This window comes from Pongo abelii, chromosome 12 (assembly GCF_028885655.2).
Source record: "Pongo abelii isolate AG06213 chromosome 12, NHGRI_mPonAbe1-v2.0_pri, whole genome shotgun sequence".
Classification (NCBI taxonomy): domain Eukaryota; kingdom Metazoa; phylum Chordata; class Mammalia; order Primates; family Hominidae; genus Pongo; species Pongo abelii.
In genome coordinates this window covers 57,672,964-57,688,768 of record NC_071997.2, presented here as the reverse complement: position 1 = coordinate 57,688,768, position 15,805 = coordinate 57,672,964, and the positions used below count along the sequence as shown (strand labels likewise).

Here is a 15,805-nt window from a genome sequence, read left to right as displayed (position 1 = left end):
GGCCCACTTCATTCTTTTGATTGTTTCCTTTGGTGTGCAAAAGCTTTTTGGTTTGATAAAATTCCATTTGTCCATTTTTGCTTTTGTTGCCTGTGCTTTTGAGGTCTTATTAAAAAAAAATTCTTGCCCAGACCAATGTCATGAATTGTTTCCCTTATTTTAAGAGTTAGGGTCTTGCTCTGTTGCCCAGGCTGGAATGCAGGGGTATGATCATAGTTCACTGCAATCTTGAATTCCTGGGCTCAAGGGATCCTCTTGCCTTAGCCTCCTGGGTAGTTGGAACTACAAGCATGCACCACCACTCTCAGCTAGTTTTTCCAAAAAGTTTTTTTTTTGTAGTGGCAGGGTCTCACTATGTTGTCCAGGCTAGTCTTGAACTCCTGACCTCAAGTGATCCTCTTACCTCGGCTCCCAAAGTGCTGGGATTACAGGCGTGAGCTACTGCACCCGGTACTTGTTCCAGATTTTAGAGGAAAAGCTTTCAACTTTTCCTCATTCAGTATGAGTTAGCTGTGGGTTTGTCATGTATGGTCTTCATTGTGTTGAGGTATGCTCTTTCTGTACCTATTTTGTTAAGAGTTTTTATCATGAAGTGATGTTGAATTTTATTGAATGCTTTTTCTTCATCCATGAAGATGGTTTATGTCCTTCATTCTGTTAATGTGACGTGTCATGTTTATCGATTTGCATATGTTGAACCATCATTGCACCCCTGGGACAAATCCCTCTTGATTATGGTAAATGATCTTTTTGATGTGCTATTGGATTTGGTTTGTAAATATTTTAAGGGTTTTTGCATCTATGTTCATCAGAGATATTGGCCTATAGTTTTCTTTTTTATTGTTGTGCCCTTGTCTGATTTTGATATCAGGGTAATGCTGGCCTTGTAGAATGAGTCTGGAAGAATTCTCTCCACTTCAAGTTTGTAGAGTAGTTGAGAAGAATTGCTATTAGTTCTTCTTTAAATGTTTGGTAGAATTCAGCAGTGAATCTAAGAGGTCTGAGGCTTTTCTTCAACGGAAGACTTTTTATTACTGATTCAATCTCATTACTCACTGTTGGTCTGTTTAGGCTTTCTATTTTTTCATGATTCAATCTTAGCAGATTGTGTATATACAGGAATGTATCCATTTCTTTTAAGTTTTCCAATTTGTTGGCATATAGTTCTTCATAATAGTCTATAATAATCCTTTGTATTTTGTGGTATCAGTTGTAATGTCTCCTTTTTAATCTCTGATTTATTTGAGTCATCTCTCTTTTTTTCTTAGTCTAGCTAAAAGTTTGTGATTTTGTTTATCCTTTCAAAAAAAAACAGTTCTTTCTAGCTCAAGACCAGCCTGACCAACATGAAGAAACCCCATCTCTACTAAAAATACGAAATTAGTCAAGCGTGGTGGTGCATGCCTGTAATCCCAGCTACTCGGGAAGCTGAGGCAGGAGAATTGCTTGAACATGGGAGGTGGAGGTTGTGGTGAGCAGAGATTGTGCCATTGCACTCCAGCCTGGGCAACAAGAGCGAAACTCCATCTCAAAACAAACAAACAAAAAACAGACAGTAAAACAACAACAAAAAAACCAGTTCTTTTTTTTTTTGAGACGAAGTCTCACTCTGTCGCCCGGGCTGGAGTGCAGTGGCGCGATCTTGGCTCACTGCAAGCTCCGCCTCCCGGGTTCACACCATTCTCCTGCCTCAGCCTCCCGAGTACCTGGGACTACAGGCGCCCGCCACCATGCCTGGCTAATTTTTTGTATTTTTCAGTAGAGATGGGGTTTCACCATGTCCGGGATGGTCTCGATCGCCTGACCTCATGATCCACCCACCTGGGCCTCCCAAAGTGCTGGGATTACAGGCATGAGCCACCGCGCCCGGCCACCAGTTCTTTTTTAATTGAACTTTTATGTTTTTGTTTGTTTTTAAGAGACAAGGTCTTGCTCTGTCACCCAGGCTGCAGTGCAGTGGTGTGATCACAGCTCACTACAGCCTCAAACTCCTGGGCTCAAGCAATCTTTCCACCTCGGCCTCCCAAGTAGCTAGGACTACAGGTGTGTGCACCACACCTGGGTAATTTAAAAAATTTTTTGTAGAGATGGGATCTCACTACGTTGCCCAGGCCAGTCTCAAACTCCTGGCCTCAAGCGATCCTCCTGCCTTAGCTTCCCAAAGTGTTGTACTATTTTAAGTCTCTGTTTCTTTTATTTTTATTCTGATCATTACTATTTTTTTCCTTCTACTAATTTTGGGTTTAGTCTATTCTTGTTCTTCTAGTTCCTTGAGGTGCAATGTTAGGTTGTTTATTTGATATCTTTCTTTTTTGATGTAGGCATTTACTGCTATAAACTTCCCTCTTTTGCTGTATCTCATAGGTTTTGGTATATTGTGTATCCATTTTCATTTGACTCAAGAAGATTTTAAACTTCATTTTTAATTTCTCCATTGACCCATTGGTTGTTCAGGAGCTCGTGGTTTAACGGTGTTCTCTGAGCTTCCTGGATCTGTGGTTTGGTGTCTGACTTTAAGAAATTCTCAGTCATTATTGTTCAAATGTTTCTTCTGTTTCTTTCTTTCTTTTCCTTCTGGTATTCCCGTTACATGTAAGTCATACCTTTTGTAGTTGTCCCACAGTTCTTGAATATTCTGCTCTGGGTTTTTTTTTCCAGTTTTTTTTTCTCTTTGCTTTTTCAGATTTGAACATTTCTATTGATACATCCTCAAGCTCAAAGATTCTTTCTTCAGCCATAAGTCTACGAATAAGCCCATCAAAGACATTCTTCATATTTATTACAATGTTTTTGATCTCTAGCACCTTTTTTTATTCTTTCTTAGGATTTCCATCTTTCTGCTTACATTGCCCATATGTTGTTTCATTCCGTCTACTTTATCCATTAGAGCCCTTAGCATATTAATCATAGTTGCTTTAAATTCTGTGGTCTGAGAATTCCAGCGTCTCTGCCATGTATAGTTCTGATGCTTGCTGTCTCTTCAAACTGTGTTTTTTTGTCTTTTAGTATGCTTTTTATAGTTGTACATGATGTTCCAGGCTAAAGGAGCTGCTATAAGCAGGCCTTTAGTAATGTGTGGTAAGGGATGGGGAAGGGGAAGTATGATTAGGTCTCAGTCTTTTAGTGAACCTATGCCTCTGGACTGTGAACTTTACAAGTGTTCCTCAGTTTTTTCTCTCCCCACTTAGGTGGGACAGGATGGCTAGAGTGGGCTGAAGTTGAGTATTTCCTTTCTGCTACATTGAAGGATACAGCTGGCTGGAGTTTGGTATTTCCTTTCTTCCAGGTCATTTAGACTCTGATAAAATCCCAGGAGGTTAGGGGTTAGGTTCTGTTTAACTAGTTTCTCCTGAGTAACTACCTGTTAGGGTAGTTTCATTATACCTGTTAATAACAGAGTGCTCTGGTATATTTCAAAATGGTTCATTTTTCCCTCTCCCTGTCAGAGGCATGAGGGAATTTTCCCCCGATGTTTACTATGAGGACCTGGTTGAGCTCCTGGAGGTAAAACTCACAAAAGCGTGGAGTGGTAGGATCATAGCTCAGTGCAACTTTGAACTCCTGGGCTCAAGCCATCTTCCTGCCCCAGCCTCTCAGGTAGCTAGGACTATAGGTGCACACCACCAAGCCTGGCTAATCTTTATTTTTTGTGGAGATGGAGTCTTGCTATGCTATCCAGGCTGCTCTTGAACTCCTGGCCTCAAGGTGATCTTCCTGCCTTGGCCTCTCAAAGTGCTGGGATTACAGGTGTGAGCCACAATGCTCATCCTCTTCTAGAATTTTAGACATGTCTACACCTAGCCTGTAGCAATGTCAATGACAGTTTCCTACTCTAGCACTGGCTCCTGTGGAGGTTTCTGTTCCAGTATGTTGTGATTCTCTGTATTTGCCTGGTTGTCTCTCCCATTTTGGATGCAACAGTTTGCCCTGTGACCTCACTTCTCAGGGATCTAAAAAATATTGTTGATTTTTTAGTTTGTTAAGCTTTTTACTAGTTGTTAGGATGGAGTGGCAACTTGCAAGCTCCTTACATGAATAAATGGAAACCAGCAATCCCACACGATTATTTTTTGTCCTGTGTTTGATCCCTGAGGTTACAAGAGACCGAAACTGTCTTAACTCACACTTACTCATGTACCCAATGGAGTATCCAGCCATGCCCTTATTTATATTTTTAAGATTGGCTCAGTCTGGCACTCTTGTATTTGCACACTTGCTAATCCTGAGAAAAGTTACGCAATTTGATGCCAAGATTTGATTAAAAATAATTGTAAATTCCTAAGAGTACCAAGGTAAATATAAATACAGCTACCAATGTAGGCAGTTTAACATTTTCTTTACAACTTCCAAAAATCCAGAGGCAGATGGCATATTCAGATTTTATTTTGATTTCAGTTTTTCCTCATAATTCACTTCAGTCTATATTTTTAGAGCTCTTCTCTATAACTATCTCTACATTAAGAACTGTACAGGTTATAGGAAAAAGAGAAACATGTCCTCTGCCTGTAGGGAGCTGAAAATCTTGCTTTGAATATTACATCTAGAGTGAATGAAAGAACAATGTAAGGATGATAAACAATGACCTATACGGACTGAAATCGGAACACAGCTTGGAGTCCTAAAGGCCAGCATCACTTACCTCCAGGGAAGTATAGGTCAGAGCTGCCCTTGTGGTCACATGTCTGCTGTATTGTTTGAATTGCTGGAGCCCATCCTCTACTGCCAGCCGCAGAGAAGCACCTTGTGATCTGAAACAGCCTTCTCTCTGTAACATGCGGAGCTCTGAGATGCAGGTCTGCAACCTAGCAAAGTTCCCTTTCACTTGCTGCAGAGAAAAATGAATCAAAGACACAAGTCTTTAGGGACCACGTTTCAGATTAATTGGCAGTCTAAATTTATTATAAATAATTCCTCAGAAGTTCCTTCCCTTCCTGAAAATTTGTTTATTTGACCAACATCTACTGAATTCCTATTGTGTTCTAGCCACTGCACCAAAATCTTCCCTATACCAGCAGAAGGAAAATTTGCAGCCATAAAAGTTTTGATTACTTAGAGTTACCAGAAATATGAAAGGAAGTGTTTTAACTCATTCACTCACACAAAGGGAAATCCAGTTGTGTGACTGCTTAGTTTTACTTTGGGGTGACCTGCAAACTGGAGGCCAGACAGTGTTCACCTTAGACATTATCTTCATTTCTTAGTCAGTCTAGGCACCAAAAGCTTCTCTATTTAAAAATGATGTTTTCCCAGAAGTAAGAATTTTGATGTGGTTGATCACTTCAGAATTCATACATCCTATCTAATATGCTCTTTAGGATAACTTCAGTAAAGAAGAGATATTTGGGTTAGTCTGCAGTCAGCTTAAGGAGCCAACATGTTAACCCCAGACAAGCAGACTTTTGGTTCTCCTCATCTACCTTTATAAAAACTTGCTCTTAGGAGTCAACTAATTTAATCTGATACTAGGTCAATGTTACTTCTCCTAAGGATATACGCATTTTGATAAATGTGGACTGAAGATTTGTGACATCATTTGAAGGGATTCCATGCATCAATAGCAGGTGGGGGTGGGGAAGAATTATATTTTGGGATGGGGACACCTTCCTGACCATAGAGCAGAACTGAGTGATATCTGTAATGCACATAAAATCCATGAGCATGAGCTGTAAACCTGCCAGAATACAAAGACTGCTTAAGTCAACACCTTCCTGGGCTTAGCTCCACAGTTGATTACATTCTTCTCTCCCCAAGTCTTTGGGGTGAAAACACAAGGAACTGGATATAATTCTTACACAAAGAAAACTTGTAATCTAGATAGGAAAATAAGAAAACTATCCGAGAAAGAAATGAGAAGAAATCACACCACAGGTGTAGCCTAGTAGGCTTTAAGCATTTCTTCTCATGTACCCCCAAAAGAATCTGAGAAACAATGTACCCCCTTATGCATTTTTAAGTGAACATCTATATTTTAAAATTCCAACTTTATAAGTGGTTGCTAAGGATGTAACTTCCAGAATATTTTAAATATCAACATTTAAAAATAAAACTATAATATAACTCTTCAAAACAGTCCAATTGAATCTAAATGCCATGGTGATTTGATACTCACCATTACTCAATGTTAAAAGTACATGAACAAGCTCTTTTTTTCCCAAGAGATAGAAATTTAGATTGTTCCTTTTTCTCCTTGAACTCATATTTCCATTTCACTTTCCCTGAGAGTTTTATCATAATGTAAAAGAATTTTTATGCTTGGCAACCTTTTATTGATCATCCCATCATACTTCTCTGCATCTAAAACAGCTATATTTTGCAAGAGTTCTAAATTTCCTGTGAGCATAGGCTCTAAGGGGCACTCTAGATTGAGTTATTATTAGAATTATCATTCATATACAATTTATTAAAACAACATGTATATACCAATTTTGAGAAATAATTATTGGCATTAAGCATAGCTTTAATTGGAAATGTTTCTCTTAATAATTGGAAATGTTCCTCTTAATGGCATGGACAAGCTGGGCTCTTCTTTCAATTAGCTCAGGTTTGTGTGAATAAATAAAATAATTACTGCTCGAATGACGCAACATTCAGTATCAATTTTTATTCCTATTTGGTGGCCAACATGGGTTGAGTTTATTGCATCATTATAAACAGAGAAAAATCTTGTTTTCTCTTGACGAGATACCCAAAAGGCTATAAAAGAAATGTAACTTAACTCCAATTTGAGAATATGTACTAAAAATTTTAAGCCTCACCTTGGTATCTTTAAAAGACTAAATGTGATACCCTACAAGGCATTTCCATGTCATAAATTCATTCTATTACATTTTATATATAAAAATGTTACACATTGTTCTAATTATGTGTCTGCAGTCGTACTACAACTATAGGACAGGCACAGAATGATTCACAATGGCTGGAATCTAAGCCTTACTTCTCAGTGATCAGGGCAGTCCAGCCTGGTGATGTCATACAGGGTGTCATTATTAGATGACACCCAGAACCAGCCACAACTTCATACTAAGCTTGTTTGTGTCTACAATTGTGATGACATATTACTATGGATTTAACAATAAAAATTCCAAACTAACGCAGGAACAGAAAACCAAATACTGCATGTTCTGACTTATAAGTGCGAGCTAAATGATGAGAACACATGGACACATAAAAAGGGACAACACACACTGGGGCCTGTCAGAGGGTGGAGTGTGGGAGGAGGGAGAGGATCAGAAAAAATAACTAATGGGTAGTAGGCTTAATACCTGGGTGATGAAATAATCTGTACAACAAACCCCCATGACACAAGTTTACCTATGTACCTGCACATGCACCCTTGAACTTAAAAGTTAAAAAAAATTCATACCATTTGTTTCAAGAGTGGGAAAAAATAAGCAATTATTCCATTTTGTGTCCTTCTCATGTTTTAAAATAAGCAATGTTCTATATTTCTATTATCGACGGTTCAGAAGTAAAAACATTATAATAAATACACAAATCCTTGAAAACTCTTAGCATTTCTAGTGTTTAATACTCCCACTTCTTCGGCAATGCCAAATCTGCAAACTGACTGCTCAGTCTGTGCACATGTCAACTACGGAGAATGTGCATGTCCTGTGAATTTCAAATGGTTCTCTGGAGTAAAGCAAGAGATTGACCCACATTTTAAAGGTAACAGCAAACATTTAACCTTAGGAACCAAGGACTCAAATTTGAAGCTACAGTCTTATTCTGATTAGCTTCTATGATGATATGGTTGGGGGGAATTTAGTAGCAAGTGAAAGTCAGGAGAAGATGTGGTACAAGGAAGGCAAGTGGGTAAGTGATATCAAGTAAGAGATGGGTGAAGGAATTCCATGATCACAGATGTAATCAGCAGCTAGAGCAATGGACCTGTCTGCCCTGCTCTGCAGAGGCCTCAGATGGAGCTCCCATCCCACATGCAGACAGTTCACCCCAGGCCAAGAGTAGCGTGCAGGGCCATGTCCTCCCACCAGACGCCACCTGTACCTGTCAAGGGCCACCAATTTAAACTGAAAATACAAGTCAGTGAACCCTCTCTGTGTGAAGGTCCCTCGTATGCTGAGCCTCCCAAATCCCTCTTATCTCATCTGGTTAAGAGCTCAGTGGAAATCTAGCTGTCATTGTTCAGTCTTACAGCTCTTGACTGAGTAGACTTTCTTGTCTTTGGGGAAAAGCGTCATTTCCTCTGTCACTCTTGTGACAATGTCTTCATCTATAGCAGAACCATGGGCCCTCATCTCTGCCTTCAAGCATATTTTCACGTCTGTACTTCATCGGCAGGAAAAAGGTAAAGCAATTGATTAAGGTTCTGTTGATCAGTCCATTGCACCACAGACCACTGTGCTTATTACTGAAGACTATCAGACGGCGTAGGTTCCAGGTCCTTCAGCTAAATGTCTTCCCTCTTTCCTCCTACCCACCAAAAGTCAAGAGCTATCTTAGTTATGAGGTCCCTGTCTATGTTTCTGGGAAAGATGAAGATGGCTTTTTGATAAAAACCTTTTTGTAGTGGTCTAGAAACAGACTGATTGTGTTGACAACCCTGGGGGTGGAATTTATCCATCTTGTCAAATACGAAAATAGCTGGAACATGCACTCACATTACCATGAATCCACTTCTGTAACTGGTCCTGGACCAACCATAAAAGATGAAATAGGATGGGGAGGCTCAAAGGATGCTCTGAGGGAGCAGAAGCACTATACTGCTCTTCATGCTCGAAAAGACTTAAGATCTGAGCTCCCTGGGGAAGAACTCCAGGAAACTGCACTCTCACCTCCATTCAATGGGTAACAGTTTTTCCAAAACTTTATCTATACAAAGTTGAAATTGGCAGAGAGATAGGTGCTAAAATGCAAGGAAGTTTTTTCCTAACTCAAATGACATGTTAAATGTGACTTTTTTAAAGGTATAAGAGACACAAGATACATAAATATTTATCATTCACGGTTAACTAATCCATAGTGTTCATCTCACTGTGAACTGAAATCTCAACTTAATATTACCAGACATATTGAAGAATAAGGAACTAGATTAAGACTTGCACAGTGGCCCTCCCCCTCCCCTCCCCCCTCCCCCCCCCCCCCTTTCTTCGGTCTCCCTCTCCTTTTTTCGGTCTCCCTCTGTTGCCGAAGCTGGACTGTACTGCCGTGATCTCGGCTCACTGCAACCTCCCTGCCTCGGGCTCCTGTGATTCTCCTGCGATTCTCCTGCCTTGGCCTGCCGAGTGCCTGGGATTGCAGGTGCGCGCCGCCACGCCTGACTGGTTTTTGTGTTTTTGGTGGAGACAGGGTTTCGCCGTGTTGACTGGGCTGGTCTCCAGCTCCTGGCCTCGAGTGATCTGCCGCCTCGGCCTCCCGAGGTGCTGGGATTGCAGACGGAGTCTCGCTCACTCAATGCTCAATGTTGCTCAGGCTGGAGTGCACTGGCGTGATCTTGGCTCACTACAACCTCCACCTCCCAGCCGCCTGCCTTGGCCTCCTAAAGTGCTAAGATTACAGCCTCTGCCCCGCCGCCACCCCGTCTAGGAAGTGAGGAGCGTCTCTGCCTGGCCGCCCATCGTCTGGGATGTGAGGATCCCCTCTGCCCGGCTGCCCCATCTGGGAAGTGAGGAGCGCCTCTGCCCGGCCGCCATCCCGTATAGGAAGTGAGGAGCGTCTCTGCCCAGCCACCCATCGTCTGGATGTGAGGAGCGCCTCTGCCCGGTCGCCCCATCTTGGAGGTGAGGAGCACCTCTGCCTGGCCACCCCGTCTGGGAGGTGAGGAGTGCCTCTGCCCGGCCGCCACCCTGTCTGGGAGGAAGTGAGGAGCGCCTCTGCCCGGCCACCCCATCTGGGAAGTGAGGAGCGCCTCTACCTGGCCGCCCCATCTGGAAAGTGAGGAGCGCCTCTGCCCGGCTGCCTCGTCTGGGAAGTGAGGAGCGCCTCTGCCCGGCCGCCCCGTCGGGGAGAAGAGGAGCGCCTCTGCCCGGCTGCCCAACGTCTGGGAAGTGAGGAGCGCCTCTGCCCGGCCACCCCGTCTGGGAGGTGAGGAGTGCCTCTGCCCGGCCGCCACCCCGTCTGGGAGGAAGTGAGGAGCATCTCTGCCCGGCTGCCCCGTCTGGGAGATGAGGAGCACCTCTGCCCGGCCGCCCTGTCTGGGAGGTGAGGAGCGCCTCTGCCTGGCCGCCACCTCGTCTGGGAGGAAGTGAGGAGCGCCTCTGCCCAGCGGCCCCATCTGGGAAGTGAGGAGCGCCTCTGCCCGGCCGCCCCGTCTGGGAGATGAGGAGCACCTCTGCCCGGCCGCCCCGTCTGGGAGGTGAGGAGCGCCTCTGCCTGGCCGCCCTGTCTGGGAGGTGTACCCAACAGCTCCGAAGAGACAGCGATCATCGGGAGCGGGCCATGAGGACCATGGCGGTTTTGTTGAAAAGAAGGGGGGGGAAGTGTGGGGAAAGGAAGGAGAGATCAGATTGTTGCTGTGTCTGTGTAGAAAGAGGTGGGCATAGGAGACTCCATTTTGTTCTGACTAGGAGAAATTCTTCTGCCTTGGGATGCTGTTGATCTATGGCCTTTCCCTCAGCCCGGTGCTCTCTGAAACATGTGCTGTGTCAACTCAGGGTTAAATGGATTAAGGGCGGTGCAAGATGTGCTTTGTTAAACAGATGCTTGAAGGCAGCATGCTCTTTAAGAGTCATCACCACTCCCTAATTTCAAGTACCCAGGGACACAAACACTGCAGAAGGCCGCAGGGACCTCTGCCTAGGAAAACCAGAGACCTTTGTTCATGTGTTTATCTCCTGACCTTCTCTCCACTATCATCCTATGACCCTGCCATATCCCCCTCTCCGAGAAACACCCAAGAATGATCAATAAATACTTAATAAAAAAAAAAAAAAAAAGACTTGCACAGTGCCCAAGACCAATGCCTTGTACTGATGGAATGAACGAAGGAATTGACCTAGGTGACATCTCATGAAAAGCATTTATTCTGATACATTCTTGGAACAAACAAAAAGACACCCAAGCAACAAGCTCTCAACCTCATAATGTAAAAAGGTTGTGACCAGGAAACTCCCCCAGATACATCCTTATTTATTTTACTATATTTCTAGAGATTTATGAAAAAATGTGAAAAATAAGAAAATTATTCCTGATTTTGGCAGTCTTCTCTATCTTACAGCTTGTGTGGCAAACACTCACTTTCACTTCCTTGTTCAGTTAAGTTTCTGTTTCTTATTTCAGTCCCCACCTAATAGTGGGAATATTAACCTTGACAAGGACGACATTCATTTAAATGAGAATGAACCCTCCTAGATAATGTAATACAAATTAAATGTGGAAAGAATATCTGAAAAGGAGAAGCAGTGTCAATGTTCAGTTCTTTGAGGCTTTCTTTGAAGAAAGCAATGCCAAGGACTCAAAAGATGAGAGGAACAAAGGGAATAAAAGGTGTTTAGAAGAAAAGAAATCTTCTAATCTACATTGCAACATGCAGAGGCAAGGCTGAGGCTGCATCATAGGTGGAGAGCATTAAATGACCCCATGCCCAAACAACCTGCTGAACAACCCTCACCTAACACCAAATGCTCTGCTGGTAATGTTGAGTGCATTCATTCATTGGAGAATGTGACTACCATGTAAACTGGGAGTTGAGAAATTTGGGTTCAAGTGTGTCTTAACTCAGTGGAGCCTGGGGCTACTGCAATGCAAAGAAAAGAGAAGCAGAGGCCAGAGTTAGCGCAGTTTGCCCAGACCAGTCCAAATGGCCTGTGAACAAGATAATACTGGGTTCTCCTGCCTGGTACAGTTTTTTATCTTTTGCTCATGAGGGAAGTACAGGGTTGGTACAAATAGGTGGACAGTTACTCTTCAGGCCTTTTGAGTGAAGACGTTCAGCCACAATTTGGCTGACAAAATTCCTGCCTATGCCAGCTCAGCCATGTAAGGAAAGAATTAGTTGTTTCTAGGGATTTCTGTTGCCTCTGAAGCCAGTCAGTGCCTTGAGAATCACTTCCGCGGCAACATGCGGTCCAAACAGCTTCTCCTTCAAATACAGCTTGAGGGCTCTGGGAGTCAGCTCCAGAATAGAGAAACATACCTTAAAAATGCACCAGAAAGGCCGGGCGCGGTGGCTCACACCTGCAATCCCAGCACTTTGGGAGGCCGAGGCGGGCGGATCATGAGGTCAGGAGATAGAGACCATGCTGGCTAAAATGGTGAAACCCCGTCTCTACTAAAAATACAAAAAAAAATTAGCCAGGCGTAGTGGCGGGCGCCTGTAGTCCCACCTCCTCGGGTGGCTGAGGCAGGAGAATGGCATGAACCCGGGAGGTGGAGGTTGCAGTGAGCAGAGATCGCGCCGCTGCACTCCAGCCTGGGCGACCGAGCGAGGCTCCGTCTCAAAAAAACAAAAAACAAAAAACAAAAAAGCACCAGAGAAGCAGCACTTTCCCAGCTGGCAAAGTGAGAGGCACAGATTAACAACTGATCCAGCCGGGCCTCTGTCCAATATGGCAGCCACTAGCCGCCTGTGGGTATTATCTGAGACTTGGCTACTCCAATTGAAGGTTTGTTGTCCATGTAAAATACACATAAGACTTTGAAGAGTAGTAAAAAAGATAATATTGGCCGGGCGCGGTGGCTCACGCCTGTAATCCTAGCACTTTGGGAGGCTGAGGCGGGCGGATCACGAGGTCAGGAGATCGAGACCATCCTGGCTAACAAGGTGAAACCCCGTCTCTACAAAAAATAATAATAATAAAATTAGCCGGGCATGGTGGCGGGTGCCTGTAGTCCCAGCTCCTCGGGAGGCTGAGGCAGGAGAATGGCGTGAACCCGGGAGGCAGAGCTTGCAGTGAGCCGAGATCGCACTACTGCACTCCAGCCTGGGAGACAGAGAGAGACTCAGTCTCAAAAAACAAACAAACATAAAAAAGTTTAATATTGGTTGGGGGCGGTGGCTCAAGCCTGTAATCCTGGCACGTTGGGAGGCTGAGGTGGGTGGATCACTTGAGGTCAGGAGTTCAAGACCAGCCTGGCCAACATGGTGAAACCCCACCTCTACTAAAAAAAAAAAAAAAATACAAAAATTAGCCGAGTGTGGTGGTGCACACCTGTAATCCCAGCTACTCGGGAGACTGAGGCATAAGAATCACTTAGACCTGGGAGGCAGAGGATGCAGTGAGCTGAGATTGTGCCACTGCACTCCAGCCTGGGCCATAGAGTGGGACTCCATCTCAAAATAATAAAAAAAAAAGATAATATTAAAAATTCAACAAATTTTTATATTGATTACATACTGAAATGATATTTTGGATATGTCAGGATAAATAAAATATTAAAACTTGTTTTGCCTGTTTATTTTTTATTTTATTTTTTGAGACAGAGTTTTGCTCTTGTTGCCCAGGCTGGAGTGCAGTGGCATGAGCTTGGCTCACTGCAACCCCGCCTCCCGAGTTCAAGCGATTATCCTGCCTCAGCCTCCTGAGTAGCTGGGATTACAGGTGGCTGCCACCATGCCTGGCTAATTTTTTGTATTTTTAGTAGAGGCGGGGTTTCGCCATGTTGGGCAGGCTGATCTCAAACTCCTGACAGGTGATCCGCCCGCCTTGGCCTCCCAAAGTGCTGGGATTACAGGCGTGAGCCACCGCGCCCGGCCACTGCCTGCTTTTTTTTTTTTTTTTTTTTTTTACTATTTTTAAATGTGGCTAATAGAAAAATTTGTATTATATGTGTGGCTCACATTACATATGTAGTAAATGGTGCTGATTTAAAGGATATACTTCAAGGAAGAGAGAGGGTAACTGATCACAGAGAAATGGTCTGATACGCAAGAAGGAAGGGTAAGCAAATAAATTGGTAAATATGAGTAAAATGAAATAAATATTAGCTGTATAAAACAATAGCAGTGATGTCTAATTTGGGGGTAAAATACAGGGACAAAAATATGCACGATGAGAGGGAGATGATCAGAGTTAAAGCATTCTAAGGTATTGTTTAGTGAAGGGTAGAGATACCAATTAATTTAGGGCAACCCCTAAAAGAAAATAAATAGATTATATACTTTTTAAAAAATAGAGTGAAAGAAAACAAACAAACCCAAAATCAGATAGTAAATGGGAGAAGAAAGCATAGAAAAGGAAGGACAAATAGTAAACACCAAGTAAGATAATCAAAATAATCTTAATAAGGTCAGTAATTACAATAAATACAAACTTACTTCCTAAAATATACCAGCTAAAAAACAAATTATTGGACTAGACTGAAAAATTCCACTGTATGTCATCTCTAATATGCATACCTAAAAACAATAGTAATTGAGAGTAAAATAATGTTTAAGGGCTGGGCGCAGTGGCTCACGCCTGTAATCCCAGCACTTTGGGAGGCCGAGATGGACAGATTGCTTGAGCTCAAGAGTTCAAGACCAGCCTGGGCAAACACAGTGAAACCCCGTCTCTAAAAAAAAATAAAAATTAGCCAGGCATGGTGACGTGTACCTGTAGTCCCAGCTACTTGGGACTTGAGGTGGGAGAATGGCTTGAGCCCAGGAGGTGGAGGTTACAGTAAGCTGAGATTATGCCACTGTACTCTAGACTGAGTAATAGAGCCAGACTCTGTCTATAAAAAAAAAAAAGAGAGAGAGAGAGAGTTTGAGGCATTGAGACATACCCTCAGACATTTAAATTTTATCAGGTGGGCTCCATGCACTGATATATTTTAAAAGTTCCTCAGGCAAATCTAATGTGCAGCCAAGGTTGAAACTGGTTCAACTTATGTTTTATTTAATTAAACTAATTAATTTTTTTTGAGACAGGGTCTCGCTCTGTCACCCAGGCTGGAGTGCAGTGGCATGATCATGATTCACTGCAGCCTCAAACTCCCAGGCTCAAGCGATTCTCCCTCCTCAGCCTCTGGAGTAGCTGGGACTACAGGCATGAACCACCACACCTGGCTAATTTTTAAATTTTTAGTAGAGACAAGGTCTTGCTGTGTTGCCCAGGCTGGTCTCGAACTCATGGGCTCAAGCGATCCTCCCACCTTGACTCCCAAAGTGTTGGGATTATAGGCGTGAGCCACCACACCTGGCCTACAATATACTGTTAATTAAAAAAAATTAGATAATGGAATCAGCAGGCATAGTATTATCTCATTTATGTAAAATTTATGTCTTTTCTCTATCATCTATCTATAGGGTTGTCTTGAAATAGGCTGACACTCATATCATTGTTGGAGGGATTGGTCACAAAGGCATAGGCTAGTGCTAGATCAGCATAAGCCAGCATTAAAGTAAAGGTGAAGAGGATTTCATAGGCTGTAAAGCTGTGGCACATTCTAGTTGGTTATTAAAAAGTCAAGTTAGAGAAATAAGGGATAAAAAACTGGTAATAATTGGGTAAACTCCAGGAATCAGTAGACATATATTATTGACCTAGAGCACTTGACTATGGCTAATATTTGTTGGACATCATGTAAATACCTTGGCTTGACAAAATCTTCAAGAATTCTATTTCTGGGCTTTCATACATGAACTTTTTTGGGTTAGCCTATAGATAGATAATATGGCCCTAGGCAGTTGGGATAACTTAGATTGATGTTTCATTGGAGGTCAGGTCAAGAAACCAGAATGCAGTTTAGGGAGGGGATTAAAAATATTTAAAAAGAAAATCAGAATTCCCTTTATAAAAAATCAAATCTTACAAAGACTCCCTATATATAAATTGGTATTTTATCAGCATAAATCTATTTTTAATATTTATTTATGTGTTTTGAATACATACATTCATAGGGTTTAAAATTCAAAAGGATATGT

The 15,805-nt window shown here is 42.7% G+C and overlaps 1 protein-coding gene and 1 pseudogene across 4 annotated transcripts in view; both read right to left on the bottom strand.

Annotated features, from left to right (window-relative positions):
• Window positions 1-15,805, bottom strand: part of M1AP (meiosis 1 associated protein) — a 92,486-nt gene that overhangs the window by 52,978 nt on the left and 23,703 nt on the right. For all 4 annotated transcript variants that reach the window (XM_054548005.2, XM_054548004.1, XM_054548007.2 and 1 more), the window contains exon 3: window positions 4,640-4,825. In XM_054548005.2, coding sequence (XP_054403980.1) covers window positions 4,640-4,825 — 186 coding nt within the window. The remainder of the gene's footprint in view (window positions 1-4,639; window positions 4,826-15,805) is intronic.
• On the bottom strand, window positions 8,121-15,326 carry LOC112132064 (torsin-1B-like; annotated as a pseudogene).